Below are 15,573 nucleotides of genomic sequence, written 5' to 3'. Positions count from 1 at the left end.
ACCCCATCGAACCTACTTGAAAGCAGTCTTTTTCTGGATGCCGACCTCTGACCTCAGAAGCCAGCGGCAGAAAACCAGAAGCCAGATTTACATTTCAGGCATTTCAGGTCTGGGGTCAGTGTCTTGCTCAAGGACACTTCAACAGGACACATGACTGTTGATAAACACACCATGGGTTGTTGCGGTGATATCTGTGACTTTTCGGCTATGGGACGGTCTCTCTAACCACTAAGCCGCCCCGCTGCTGGTGATTCCTCATGATGAGCTGTGGACTCACCCCTCCTAGACAGGAATCTGCCACATCCACCCAGAGGGAGTCGGCCACCACCTCCGCCCGCTCCGCCCAGGGAACGGTGTAGAACGCCACGAAACGGAACGATGGCATCATCTCTGTGGTAACCGTCAACCCAACGCTGGTGATCGCCTGACCGGTCACATCCAGTCGCTTAGCAACGATGATTTTGCCTTTGTTGAGCACCTGAGAAAGTTGATGTTTGGGGGAGGAAGTCAAGAAGAATATATCGTCTCTGAATTTTCACATTTTGATATTTTCAGTTTGGATTCAAGCAAACAAGCAGTCATGGTGTGAGATTTGGTTGTGGAAAGGCTTGTTAAAAAAAAAAAATCAGTAAAAAGACTGATGAAGAAGCAATCATCCACAACAGATTTAAGTTACATAATGTTTAGACAGTGATAACTAGAGATTATACAGTATATTGTCAGTGTTGGATCATGTTATGCCGCCCACAATTTCATGAAACTGTTTTAATCAATTAGATACAGTGGAAAATTGATTAAAATTTTTACCAGCCAAATTAATTTCTTGGCTGCCAAAGTAGTTTTTTGGATTTGGAAAGACTAATCACAAGTGGCCAGTAGAACTGACAGATATCCAAGCCACAGCCAACATTTACCAGCAGTATACATTTCTAGCAGCTAGTGTAAATTTCAAGTCCTCAAATCAAAAAATAAGTTTCAGATACAAGATAAGAAATAAAATCCTTTCATCTAATGGTTTGATCTGTGAACAGGATATCATTTTTAAATTCCTAAAAAAAAACGAGGACAAGAGGAGAAAAACACCCAACAGAATCTGTGCTTTCACACAAAGTGGGAGCTGGTCAAAAAGAAGCGGTGTATATAACGGTTACAATGGTACACAACGGTCACAGTTCCCATCGGCCATTTATGTATATCCTGTTCATAGGACAAGCCTTTTAACTTTATTCATGTACAATGGTACAGTTCATCATGTACAAGTTACTAACCCAACACTAAAGAGCATCTTCAACGCTGTTTTTATTTTCACAATGAACTCCAAATGGAGCACCCTCTGTCCAGATTCTCTTATGTATAAAACAATTATTTAATGTAGGATTGTGTCTTAAAATCTTATTTTTCTGAAAGAAGCTGTCAGTGGGGTGAGATACTTCCACTTGTTTCCACTGTAAAACAACTGTTTTCAAGGATTTTCTTGAACTGAATGACATTGCAGTTATTATGTTGACTTTATGTTGACTCTAGTAGACTGGACCTTATTTCAAGATACTGCCACTGTTGTTTCATTCATGTGGTTTCATCAGATTTTAGGACTAAACGCTACATTAAATGACTTGTAGTTGATGGACAACTTTTGTCGCAGTGAGGCGTGCTGGTCTCACCAGGTAGGTGAGGTCTGTGATTAATTCTCTATAGGCGACGCTGATGGTCAGCTTCAGGGCCAGTGTGTCTCCAACAGACACCATGTTTGTCCCTGTGGAGATGTACAGGTAGTTTGGATGCCGTGCGTTGTGGGGGCTGTAGGGATACACAGTGGCCTGGTGTTTGGCCTGCTGCTCTGGCTTCAGGTCCGCCTGTGTGGTCTCAGCCTAGGACACAATAGAAAAAAGGCTTGTGATAAATTCATCTTCATAATCCCAAAGGGGTATCCTGCTGTCCAGCATCCACATGGGGAGAAATCATGAAGATGTTAAAAACATGAAGACAACAGTACAAAAACATGGTATACAAGACAAAAATAAATTCTTAAAAAGAGCAATGAGTAAGATTTTTACTGTCCCAGCACAAAATGACCATAATATATGATAGGACTGTCGATGAATACCAATCGCTCAATGATAACTTCAGCAGCCGCCGAAATTTCTGGCTTTCAAAAATCTTCCAGCCTGTTTTGTGCTGAAGAGGATTAGGGCCATGTGAGATTAATCTCAGAATTCTGAGTTTAAAGTTCTAATTCTGAGTTCTGACTTTAATCTCGGAATTCTGAAGATAAAGTCAGAATCTCAGAACTGAAATAAATTTTTCACCTGAGGCCCTAATTCACTTCCATAGTTTTAGAACAAAAATTCCACACCCAATTCCAACTCCCCTGCTGGCCGTTCTTGTCAGACTGTTTACTTTATCAACACTTAACACTTAACTTAACTGTGATGACATAAGTTACCACGACACCGAATGCGACAATTGGTCCAAATCACAAGCGGTCTGTTGATTTGGCCATTTCATGCGGAAAAGTTGCGGCAATTTTGCAAAACTGCAAGCTCTCGCAAATATTGCGGAGATTTCTTGAATTTGCGTTAATTATTGCGATCGCAAAATCGCAAGTTCCTGGAGGGACTGACTTAATTGGTAGAGCCTTATTTGCTGGGGAAGTGTCAGTCATTAATCACCCCACTTCTCTGGCCTATCAGTGAAATCAATGTGCGGGACTTTGGACTTGAGCCGTTTTTGTTACTCATTTCTGTTCAGTTTTCTCTCCTTCATCTTCAGGGGTGGATGTATGTCCTTGTTGCCCATTGGCTGGTGATTTTATGCTGTTCGCTATGGAGTTTGGTGTTGTGTGTGTGCATTGTAAGTTAAAACTATTGATTATGTTTCTAAGAATTTGTAATGTTCTGCTCCTCCCTTTGGCACTGAATATATGCTCTTGATGAATATACTATGTAGAGGCTAATTAGCATAGCATGTTAGCATTAGCCTTAGCAATTTGTTTATTTTGACCTTGACATTGCTGCCATGTAGTTAATTTAGTTAATTTTGACCGTTTAGCCATTAGCTTAGCCATTAGCCTTATTAGCATTGTGCCAAAACTACATGGCTGTCTGCTGTTATACTCATTATACTTATTTTCTCTGTGTTAGAACCACACACATCTTTGGAATCATCTTTGGATCATCAAGAGTTGCCCTTTGTACTATTTTAATTGGAATTTGCTGGAATAAATCTTTCAGTGATTTCATGAATGAGGTCTGACCTGACTATCTATTGATCTTACACACCGGGTTAACGAACAATTCTGATTATCACTACTCACTTACAATGGTTGAAAGATACTCAGCTGACAATTTTCACACTACAACATAGGCTATTAAGTAGAAATGTATGGAATGAGTATACAGGAAAAGTTTAAGTTAATAGAAGTTTTACTTATTTTCAGTAATTCCATACTGCTCAGTAAAGAACAGACATTATTTGGAGAAAATGTTTTTCTCAAGTGCTATAAACTTTGCCAAAGTGTGATAGCTCCCAGATCTAAATGAGTGAAGTGTCTCGTCCCTGATTGTCATCAAGTCGACTCGTGCCGAGAAAACAAATAGCTAAAAAATAGACGTATCGTACAGCTTTCTCTAGCTTCTTCTAGTTTTGATTGCATGTATTGCTAAAGATGCACGGTGAGCAGCAGGTGGGAAACATTCTGTGTAACTGAATGACAGAAGCAAGCAGCATGCCTGTAGTTGTACTAACAGAGATGGTTTGTGTGCGCAGATCCTTGGGCATGTTGACGGTGACTCTGGTGGAGCCGGAGGCGACGATCAGGGGCGTATCCAGCAGATTCAGCTTGACCACGACGTTACGGGCCGGGGAACCATCATGGTGGCTCACCTGGACCTGGAGAGGTTGGGGAGAACTTCTCCTGTCACTTTAATCACCTGATTTCATATTTTACAGTTTGGTCTTTACCTAATGCTCATGTCACGAGTGAGCAAATGAAGGGTCAATGTCTTGTTCAAGGACACTTAAACTCAACACATGGCTGTTTTTGGACACATGGGATCAAGCCTGTGGCCGTTCATTTACGGACAGTCTCTGCCGCCAAATGTAGCAGTGAAAATGTCCAGTTTTACCGTTATATTAGACAGATAGATTGCAAAAATAGACCCTGGTCCTTACTGTGAGGTCAAAGGGCAGGCCTGGCTTGAAGTACTTTGGCATGTCTCTGAAGGATACAACATAAGGAGACTCCACAATCTTAATGCCAGTCTTCTCTGCTTCAACCAGGTCACTGCCTACACAGGAGAAAAGAGAAGAAGAAGAGAATTTAGAATACAAACCACACCGAGGTCAAATAGTAGTAAATAATTGTAAAGTAGTAGTAAAAAATTGTTATCTCGCTTTGTGAAACGGAAAATCCTGGGCTTATCCCAAATTGTCAACAAACTTACCCGGTTAACTCAGTTAGCCACGTACGTGAAACGGGACCCTGATCTAACATCTAACTCTGTACTGCTAAAGAAAGGAGGGGTTTTAGTTTTAGATTCTTTCTGTCTCCAGAGCAGCTCTTCCTCTGAGTTGTGTTTTCATAACTAAAACTCCAATCTGCAAAGACTAACCTGATCATGGCTTTTGGTTGTGCATACACTGCTGTGCTCCTGTGCATTACTACAGTACATGCAGGCCTACAGTAAGTGCTTACCTGACTTGGTGAGGACAGAGGCCTTGACATACACAGAGCTTCCCACCACAGATCTGATGTTGGGGTAAGCAGTCCTAAGCTCCTCCATGCTCAGTCTGACGACTCCTCCATTCAACTGCAGGACACCAACAGGTGGAATGGCAGTCAGTACAGTGCATAATTTCATTACAGACATTTTCATAGAAAATGTCCACGCCAATGGCCAAAAACAGAGCTAAACTCTAGTTTATGTAAATTGCGTACATCTGAAGCAAATCACATTGAGTGGCAGCCTGTTCCTGAAACTTCCCTGTCCAAGTTCCACCTGTCCTACCTGAGAGAGCATTTCAGAAATACAAATTCTGTGTATTTATAAGCTATTTAGCATTCAATCAAGAATTTATTTCGGAATAGGCCTTATACCACTGAATTTGCCTACACCCATTCCCACACCCACAAAGCGTCCAAAATTTCTCACGTGTAGCGTTGTAAAACAGCAGATTTTTAAAGGCTAGTTTGCTGGTAAAGAGTGAGAGTAGCTGGTGAATTTTGGGATGTAGCACTGACTTACATCAGACACCTGCTTCACAGTTGGTAACCTCCTCATCTCTTTGTTCTTTTGCACCCCAAACACCACATAGGCCTTCCCCTGGACTGGCTCCCCATACAGGTATCTGAAACACACCGCACCATTGATGCAAGGTTAGATCACAACAGTTAGGCAACCGTCAATGTTTTTTTGTTTGTTCTAGTTGTCTATATTTAAAAAATATCTGGTTAAATCCACATTTCCATACATCCTCATAACAATGTGTGTCTAGAATCAGGATTAGGTTTTGGTTAGGTTGGTTACGGCATGTAGAGGTGTGCGTGTGTGTGTGTGTGTGTGTGTGTGTGTGTGTGTGTGTGTGTGTGTTAGACCGACCTGGCTGAGATCTCTACCTCCAGTTCAGTGTCGTCCAGCTTGAAGAAGGACTTCCTGGGAGTCAAAGTAACATTGAAGGCAGGGAGCACTGAAACACAACACGCCATATAAATATACAGTATTATACAGTTACAGAGCATGTGAATAGCTTCAATCCAAAATGAGATATATGCAGTTGGAAAAATGTAATGCCTACTCTGACAAAATGATTGTTACAATGAAAACCAAACTCACCATTGAATGTTACTGTTATGTTATTAGCTACCGTGAGCACTTTACACAAACACACACTATACTACTGTTGCTTAAACTTGACCTACCATATTTCTTCACCTCAAACTGGGAGCTGAAAGTGTTCTGCTGCCAGTGGTCAAACTTGGCAATCACCGTCCATGTTCCTTCACTGCCAGAGACAGTCAGCCATGTAAGAGATGACACATAAAAAAACACAATATTTGACTCGTGTAGCATTTTTAAACAATATATTATTGTGAAATTCATAATGGAACCTTGGTATAATTATTGTAAACAAATGAGACCATGGTCGATGCGATTGGCACCCTCTATCTCATTCCAGTGGTATTGTTAGTGCTAGTGTTTTTTTAAAATAAAGACCATATTTCCCATAAACCCTGTTGATTCCTGTCCTCCCCTCCACCCACCCGGGGTCTTTGTCTTTGCTAAAGAGGATAAACATGTTGGAAGTGATTTTTCCATCGGTTTTTCAATCTTTCCATCATCTGCCAGAAACTCTGAAAGCTTTAGAAAGCTCTGGAAGAACAGCGCCCTGTTCTTGTTTTGTGCTGTAAAGAAATCCAGCAGATTTCCCTCCAAATCTGACCCAGTGACATACATGTAAAATGCAGTGTAGAGGCCGCTAGAGGCTGACAATCTTCTTGGCGATGGTCTTGTTTGTTTACGGTACATATACTAATGTCTCAAAATGAATGTGGTAATGATTTATTGTTAAAATGCTCTATGTAGCACCTTTAAAGCAGATTATACCACTTAAAATGGGGGATGCAGTGGCCTAAAAGAAGATGCTTGTGACCAGCAGGCTGCTGATTCAAATTACGGGGTTATATTGGAAAATCTGGATGGAGAAAGTGACTGAAGCAGGGCAACACTAGAAAAGAGCGTAAATCCCCGGATAAGTAAAGATTACAATCAACAGTCCTAATTCTCTCCTCTCAGCTGTAGAAGTCAGTAGAAGAAAGTTCAACTTACTTGACAATCTCAGAGAGAGCGAGAGTGTCAGCAAAGACACCATCGGTGGCTCTGGTCCTGGAGATCAGTTTAATCACGACACCCTCCGGATTCTGAAACACACACACACACACACACACACACACACACACACACACACACACACACACACACACACACACACACACATACACACAGGTCACCCTTACCTAAAAGAAATTTGAGCTAAAATAATAATTCAGTAATGAGGACCAAAATTAAACAAAGACAGAGTCCTTATGAAATAGGGTAATTACTGAAATTACTGAAATATTACCACAACCAGGGGCGGAAATCACGGGGGGGACAGGGGGGTCCGGACCCCCCCTTCCTGGGACTAACAGAGAGTTGTCCCCCTCAATATATCATTGTAAACATAACTGTATAATTTTAAATAATATAATAATATGCATTGAAAGCACTTGTGCTAATTATAGACGCAAAACAATGCGTTTTTAAGTTTCGAAAGATTGAGTCCCCCTCTCATACGCCTCACAGTGGTTTGGTCCACTGCCTACCTGCCTCCCCGAACCCCCACACACACACATTAGCCCTCGGTACGAGTGTGTGTGGAGGATCTCTGGAAGTGTGTCAGTGGTGGCTGACCTCCAGTAAGTAGCTGAGGTTAACTTAAAACAAAGGATGTGTCAGACATTTTTCTTTACTTCTACCACTCAATAGAATAAAACACATTAACAATTGTAATCAGACTACATTTTGTTCCGTTACCTCGCGGTTGAATCTTGTGCGTCAGCGTGTTGGTACGGAGCCGCGTCTCCTAATGCATGTGTGTGTATGGAGGCAGGAGGTCTGTCCACAATTAAAATCATCATAACTCGCTGAATTTTCGACCGATTTTCAAGCGGTTTGGTTTGTTACAAATGCCAGACATGTATTTATGATACAGGATAGTTGGTTAAATTAAAATGCGGGATTTCATACCAAAATACTTTATCTTTTGTAGATGGTAACAGTAATATTTCTATAATATAATATTTAAGATTAACTTACCCTATGTAATTAGGTTCTAAGTATATTATTTTTTTCTTACTGCATGTAAAATGGCTGCCACTATGTTATTTTGTTCATAATTTTGGAAATAAATGAAGACTTAATTAATAAAAAAGACATAATTACAACAAACATTATGTTAAATATAAGTACGTTTCTGGCAGGCTTCATAGCGTTCTGGACTTTTACACATTGACAGCAAAACATTAGAGATCTGCTTTTTCGGGAAAACAAAATCTAATTAGGCATATATTAGCTTTAGTTCAGTTAATGGGTGTTGCATCTCACCTACTACTGTAAATAACCTGCATGCTGTGTGTGTGTGTGTGTGTGTGTGTGTGTGTGTGTGTGTGTGTGTGTGTGTGTCTATTTGTCAGCCAGCCAGGTCAGTTAAAATGGCAGAGAAAAGAAAAACAGACATCCGATCATTTTTCAGTGCACCGAAACGCCAAGTAGAAAGACCCCAGTAATATCAAAGGCAATTTTAAAAAAAATCTTCATAAGAAAGGAATGAAGTGCTTATGGAAATGTTTCATAATGGACCTCTATATACATTTAATACAACAGTACTTTTGGCGGCACCTTTGGTGTCCCCTTCAGGAATTGCTCTTGAGAAATTTTTCTGTTTATTGTCCCCCCCAACAGTGAAATGAAATATCCGCCCTTGACCACAACCCACAATGATAAGTTTTCAAATTATGGTTCACCTCCATGGGATCTAAAAATAACCCCATATGTTTCAACTGATCTTCTCCAGGCAGTGTTATCACAATGACATTGTCTTTGTTTCATTTCGTTTATGCCTTCTGAGCATCCTTTTGTGTGCCTCGGTATTGAAGACATCACATTTAAAATGAATAAATTATCATTTGTCACCTGGAACTCCACTGTGATGGAGCTGTTAAAGGCCTTGAAGGACGGAGACGACACGAAGGCTCTGCACCGCACTGGAGAGAGAGAGAGAGAGAGAGAGAGAGAGAGAGAGAGAGAGATGAGGCCTAGACAAAGAAAATGTTCAAACGAAAACATCTTCGCTGCTCCCATTTGATGACTAAAGTTTATTATTTTGTGCAGCAGTCAAACATCATTAGGGATTGTATGCATAAGAGTGTATTACCACTACTACTACTACTACTACTACTACTATTTCTACTAGGCTACTAGCACTACCACCAGTACTACTACAACTGCTACTACTAGTGGTAGTACATAACTACAACTACTGCTATTTTTACTACTGCTGCTACTACCACCAGTACTGTTCCTACTACTACAATTGCTAATACTACTGCTACCAATACTGCTACTACCACAACCACCACTACTACCTCTACTAGTACTATCACCACAGCTACTACTACCGCCACTGGTGCTCTTCCGGCTCCCAGTCCTCATTCTTGTTGATCCTGTTCTTTTGTGTCTGACTCTGGTGTTCTAGCTCCAGTATCTCCAGTTCTCACCAGTATCTCCAGGATTATAGACGGGTTTATCAGTCTGGATGAAGATGTAGCCGGTGTGAAAGGACACCATCAGCATCCTCTCCTCGGAGTAGTGGTCGTCAAAGTTCACATTCATGTACACATGCTTGTTCCTGTCCTCGTCTCGATTCAGAAGCTCTGAGGGAAGCTGGGATGAGATGAGATTCAGGATCAGGTTCAGGAGGAGGATTAGAATTAGAAACAGAATTAGAAACCCCAACCCCAAACAACCTGCTGGCAACCCTAGCATAAAATCTCTTTTGCTCTTGTTAGTTTTTCTGCTGTAAAAATGTAAAGCAAGTAAGTAAGGCTACGTTCACACTGCAGCTGAAAGTGGTGCAATTCTGATGTTTTTTCCCTCCCATGTGACTCAGATCTGATGTTTTCTAATCAGTGTGAACAGCAAAAAGCTGCATGGAGTTGCATTTTTTTCATTGCCAATCTGGCCTGCATGAATAACTGGTACAAAATTGGATCCCGGGGCATGCAACCTACATGAAACCTGTATTTGAACACTCAAATTGGAATTTTTCAGTGTAAATCTTATGTTATTCATCTGAGACAGTTGTGATCATTTTGGCATAAGGCAGCTTAGTTGAGCCAGCGCTCAAGACACAACAATGGAAAGAAAGACAATTTGGAATTGAGCATGAAGGCCTGCGGTGTGAAACCAATCATTACATTCACTATAACTGAACATAGATGTTTAAAAACTATAACTCCATCTTGGAGAAAAAATTTAATCATTCAATATCTCTAAAATATTGGAGCATCTAGTTTGCCGGACGTTAACTTTGTTTTCAACCAGGGACTGGAGTGTCACATATATACAGTATATATATTTGTTTTTTTTGTGCTATCTGTCATGTGGTAAGAGTAGGCATCACGTTTTCCAAATGTGGATGGTATTTATAGTTTGGATACTCTTTAGTATTTTAGAATAAGGCTAGTTTTTTTTTTACCAGAATACCTACATCACATTATGGAATGGACCTCTTTAAGTTGTCACCTGTATAGTCTTGAGAGCATGGAAGCTGTTTTCTGGACCGAGTGTGACGGAGTCCTGCAGGAGCTGGGACGTCCTGCTGAAGTCCTGGATGCTGATGGAAACATTGATGGGGCCGGACAGACTGCTGGCCTCCAGGTAGATGTTCTCCTGACTGTCGGCTCTCAGCAGGTCCGGAGCCAGCAGGGTGAACCTGCAGGAGGGGGATCACACACTGGATTTGTACTGCACTATTCCAGTACTGCTACTACTACTTACACTCCTACTGCTACTATTTCTACTACTACGACTATCATTACTAACAGTAATGGTACTTACTACTGCTATATGTCTACTAAAACTATCACCAGCTCTACTACTACTGCTACTTCTACTTCTACTAGTGCTGTTACGACTACTACTATTTTTACTACTTCTACCTCTTCTACTACTACTAATACCATTACTCCTACTCAGGGCCGGCGCATACCTTGCCCGGGCCTGCAACAAAATCCCCACCACGCATAGCACGCTGGCCATAACGCACACAGCATCAAGTGTGTTCCATTGTTGCACGACAAAGGCAAGCGCTTCCCTCTCTCTAACAACATTTACAGGACTTTAGGACCTTTTTGCTAAGTTTGGATCATTTTGACAGGTGTGAACTTGACCAAAAACTTGCAAAAGGTTCTCCAAAAATCGGCAGTCTTGGCCCTCCCTGGTGCGGATCATTTTGGTGTGAAAACACCTTTGTTGAAGTCCGAACCAAAGAGAGGAAATGACGATATGTTCGCAATGATTTGCTCTCTTCTCTGTGGATTGTTTGGTTGTTTTTAGTCAAATTACAGTAAAAAGAAAATATTATTTTCTCTCATTTTTTTTAATTTTTACTATTATTCACATTGTAGAATAATAGTAAAGACATCAAAACTATGAAATAACACAAATGGAATTATGCAGCGACCAAAAAAGACTTAAACAAATCAAAACTATCTTATATTTTAGATTCTTTAAAGTAGCCACCCTTTGCCTTGATGGAAAGGCAAATGCTTTGGAAAGAAACAAAGGCATCAACTTGAATGCTTGAAACAAAAAGCATTTAAACATAAGGCTTTGGATCACAATAGCTTTAAGATAATGAAAAACATAGTACATTCAATCAGGTGTGTCCAAACTGAGAGGACCCAGCATACAAGCATTTCATTGCACGCAAGCATTTCAAATAAACAACCATGAACTTGAAATTGTAATGCTGGTAATACAATTATAATAGGCTAATTATCAACTTATAGAAAACAACACAGAATGACAATGCGCATTACAATTAATAAAACATAGACAAAGAAGACGCATCACAATTTCAAGAGGTGTATATTTAATTTTTGAGAATTCTAGACAGTTAACATTTTTTAAACAGTCTGGATTCATTTGATAAGTAGGTAGCAGTACTGTACCTTGGTGCAGCACTGATGCGGTCCCTTGGCCTTTGATTTATGCAAATAAACAGGATAAGTATTATTTTTCAATCCTGATAACAGCTAGAAAGGTACAAACCAGGGCAGAGATGGAAAAACAACAACTTGTGGTATAAAGTCACTTGGCATTTGGTTAGATTCTGTTAATGTATTTATTATTTGTTTATTTTAAAAAGATTGTCCAGGTGAGATGAGCTTACAGAAAACATACACAGTGTGGTTGAACTCAATTAAACAAAACAATATGTCATACTGTATTTATTGTTTCCACTGGTAAGAGAAGTCCAGTTTTGGTTACTTACCTATGGTAACCAATCTGGAATCTGAAACGTAAATTTACACATCATATTACTAAACATAATACAAGCTAGTGTATATGTGAAAAAAACCATTTATTTTCTTTAAGCACACATACCTGCCAAGCCAGCTAGTTTGTCTATAAAGAGAAATTGTTCCATTAGAAACCAAACTTCAAACATAAAAAAGTGTCCAGTGGCAATTGGAAATGTGAAACAGCTTACCCTTTAAAATTGTTAATTTGGCAATTGGAATTGCAGAAAAGTAAAAGAAATAAAATGTGTAGTAATGTCCGCTGTGCCATGTTGACTTAATGGGTGGACTGTGGTCACTGGGAAGACAGCCTGCTACTATACTGCCAAACACACACACACACACACACACACACACACACTTTTTAAATAAATGTGCTTCTTTAGTATGACTTGTGTATTTTTAAGTGCATACTTATGGAGAAACTGATAAACATGCAGGAAATGCTGAGCATTTCAGCAAGCAAGAAAATAACTTAACTTTTAAATAAATGTATTTTATTTTTCTGTGAGATTTTCTGGTGGTAATATATAGGTTTCACTAAGATATGACTCACTGACCAGTGTGCTTCATACCAGATCCACTGTTACATAAAACCTGTAACACTCCAAACCTCAACAGACTGTATCCATTAGTTATCAATCTTTCAATCTCACAAAATGACACGAATTTATGACAATTACACACTGGTGAGGCTGGTAGAATCAGGCGGAGACAGTCTCTAACCCACTAGCCCCAGAAATGTTCTCACCTGTTTTTTGTCAGAGGCTTTAGCCAACTTCGGATACTCTCAACCTTCCTCTGCTGTGGTTTACCACACCTCTCCCGATAGTGTGGCTTCAGCGATGCGGTATGGGCGTTGTCAGATGACCTTGCCCGTTTTGGTTGTGATGTCATGCTATTATGCTTGTCCGTCACGGATGGTCAGAAAACACATCTCGGAACTGTGACGTCAGCTCCATGAGGTCTTCCTGCTGCGGCGTTAGGAGCTCCCCCATGGAAACTGGATCTGGAATGCAAAGAATAGGTTGAAGACTTCTCTGGCCACAGCCTTGACACTGGCGGTGCATAATGGATAGCATGGGTAGCGTGTGGCATAGTCCAGGATCACCAAACCGATGGCTTGACTTTGGCACAGTGCCTGCAGTATTCCTGGACAGCGCGTATAATACCAGGCCAGTAGAACCTTGTAGTGATCCACTGAAGGGTCTTCTCCATCCCCAGGTGAGCCCCCAGGAGGTGTGTGTGGGCCAGGTACAGGATCTTTGACATATAGTAGCTTGGCACATGCAGGTTGTTAACAAGGTCCCCCCCAACCTTGGCCACTCTATATAACAGCCCACTCTGGATTTTAAAATGAGGATAAGTTAATGTACTCACCCCCGGTTGGAGGATGTTGTCTATCACTTAGACATCTCTTAGGGCTTAGGTTAACTTGGGGTCTCAGCGTAGTGAAACTTCCCAGTCATTCAGGCTCTCCCTCCTCAGCGAGGGGGAATTCCCAAGGTTATTTCTGCTATGGGTTCGGCGGTGTGTCTCTCTTCTTCCTCAGCTGTGATCGTGGTTTCCCCCAGGCCACCGTCCCGCTCCTCCCCTTCTGTGGCCTGTGAGTCAGCATCTCAGGAAGCGAGGGCACAGGTTTGCCAGTCCGTCGTTGGCTCTTCCTTGGTCAACTGCATTCGAGCCATCTCTGTCAAGCAGCCAACACAGTGTAAGGCAGGCCAGTTGGGACATTTTCGCCGGCTGGGTGGGCCTGTAGCGCCAAGCGTGGAACCTTTGAGCTCTTGCAGGTAAGCTGTAGCTGTACTGTGTCAAGATGGCTGTTTTCAGTGCTGGGTAATGATTTGCCTCGGCAGTCATCATATCTTCACAGGCCCTCCGAGCTTCTCTGGTGAGGAAGGGAGTTATGATCCCCCCCCAGTCAGCAGGTGGCCATCCCTCTCGCTGGGTGGTCAAAGAGCTCCAGGTATGCCTCATTGTCATCATTGGCCACCAACTTAGTCAATAGGTCTCGAGAATCCGCCCAGCATCAGTTCCACTCATGCTCTAGATGGCTGTGGATCAGGAGGAGTGAGCTGTGGAGTGCGAGTGCGACTGGGACACAAGCCACGGCTTGATCAACACTGGCGGGGTCACATAGGCGACTCTAGTTTTTTCCTTGTGTTTCCCTGTGTTCCCTTCCTCCCTTGTGTCTCCACCTCCCCGGTCTGTCTCTCTGTGTAAGTCTGTGTCTGTTAGAGTGTGTGTGTGGCGTGGGTGTGGCTCCCTCTCTCCCCTAGCTCCCAGGTTCCTGCTTCACCTACACACCTGTACCTCATCACTCATCGCCACCAGTATATCAACCCCGGCTCTCCATCCACTCACCGCCAGATTGTTCCGCCTTGCTCGTGGTAGTCACTCTCTTGGCCGCTCAGTATCAAGTATACCTGAGTAAACTCATGCCTGTTTGCTAACAGTGTTCCTCCTGTGTTCAGGATTCCTCGTGCCCTCTCCTCAGTGTGTCAACTTGCCTGCCCACGCCATTCCAACCAGCCAGTCTGCTCGTCTGTTTGTCTGCCTGCCTGCCAGCTCAGCCCGGATCAACCACAACACTCAGCCCCGCTGCCTTCTGCCTCAACCCATCTCTCCATTCCATTCCCAAATCAACCATCAGCCTTACAATAAACCTTTTTTCCATCTCCATCCATCGTTGTCTGTGTCTGCATTTGGGTCCAAGAAACTAACCGTAACAGCGAGGGTGTCTGATGTTGAAACACCCGATTACCCCAGGTTACATGACTGATGATGTGTCCCAGTGCATTGGAAGATGTATATTTCAACAAGGCATGGATATCAAAAAACTTGACTAATGGTCTCCTAACCAGTCTTCCCAAAAAAGCAATAAGCCGACTACAATTACTACAGAATTCAGCTGTTAGAGCGTTAACTAAGACCAGGAGTACATATTACCCCAGTTCTTAAGTCTCTGCACTGGTTACCTGTTAGTTTCCGCATTCACTTTAAGGTTCTTTCACTGGTCTTCAAATCTCTAAATGGACTGGCACCTGTTTACATGTCAGTAATGCTGCTAGGACATGAACCATCTAGATCCCTCAGGTTCTATGGGAGTGGTCTTTTAACTGTTCCTAAATGCTGAACTAGGACCCATGACGAGGCTGCTATTAGCCATCATGGTCCTAGCTGGAACAGCCTCCCAGAGTGTGGCATATTGCAGAGAATACTCAATGGGTCATGTGACTACGTGTTATAATTTAAGTATGTAGCCCACGCTGGGGCGCATGCGCGGAGACCCAGCATGGCCAGGGAGGCCGATGCCAATTGACACTGTGCTTTGTATAAAGGCTAAATTAACAACAGTATACCGAGTGAGCCGTATCATATATGTCAAAAAGAAACAACACACAGAGGATCTAAGGTCTTCAGAAAATGTGGACACTTTTAAAACGAAAACT

At 41.9% G+C, this 15,573-nt stretch overlaps 1 protein-coding gene across 1 annotated transcript in view; it reads right to left on the bottom strand.

Annotated features, from left to right (window-relative positions):
- Positions 1-10,544, bottom strand: part of LOC139923315 (venom factor-like) — a gene marked incomplete at its 5' end in the record, with an annotated part of 42,558 nt that extends 32,014 nt beyond the window's left edge. The window contains 12 exons of the mRNA XM_078290532.1: positions 278-478; positions 1,662-1,868; positions 3,745-3,888; positions 4,171-4,286; positions 4,694-4,808; positions 5,244-5,346; positions 5,598-5,685; positions 5,918-6,000; positions 6,825-6,916; positions 8,730-8,800; positions 9,314-9,479; positions 10,341-10,544. Of these exons, the coding sequence (XP_078146658.1) occupies positions 278-478; positions 1,662-1,868; positions 3,745-3,888; positions 4,171-4,286; positions 4,694-4,808; positions 5,244-5,346; positions 5,598-5,685; positions 5,918-6,000; positions 6,825-6,916; positions 8,730-8,800; positions 9,314-9,479; positions 10,341-10,544 (1,590 nt within the window). The remainder of the gene's footprint in view (positions 1-277; positions 479-1,661; positions 1,869-3,744; positions 3,889-4,170; positions 4,287-4,693; positions 4,809-5,243; positions 5,347-5,597; positions 5,686-5,917; positions 6,001-6,824; positions 6,917-8,729; positions 8,801-9,313; positions 9,480-10,340) is intronic.
- Positions 10,545-15,573: the final 5,029 nt, after the last annotated feature.

This window comes from Centroberyx gerrardi, chromosome 3 (assembly GCF_048128805.1).
Source record: "Centroberyx gerrardi isolate f3 chromosome 3, fCenGer3.hap1.cur.20231027, whole genome shotgun sequence".
Classification (NCBI taxonomy): domain Eukaryota; kingdom Metazoa; phylum Chordata; class Actinopteri; order Beryciformes; family Berycidae; genus Centroberyx; species Centroberyx gerrardi.
This window is presented reverse-complemented; position numbering and strand designations above follow the sequence as displayed.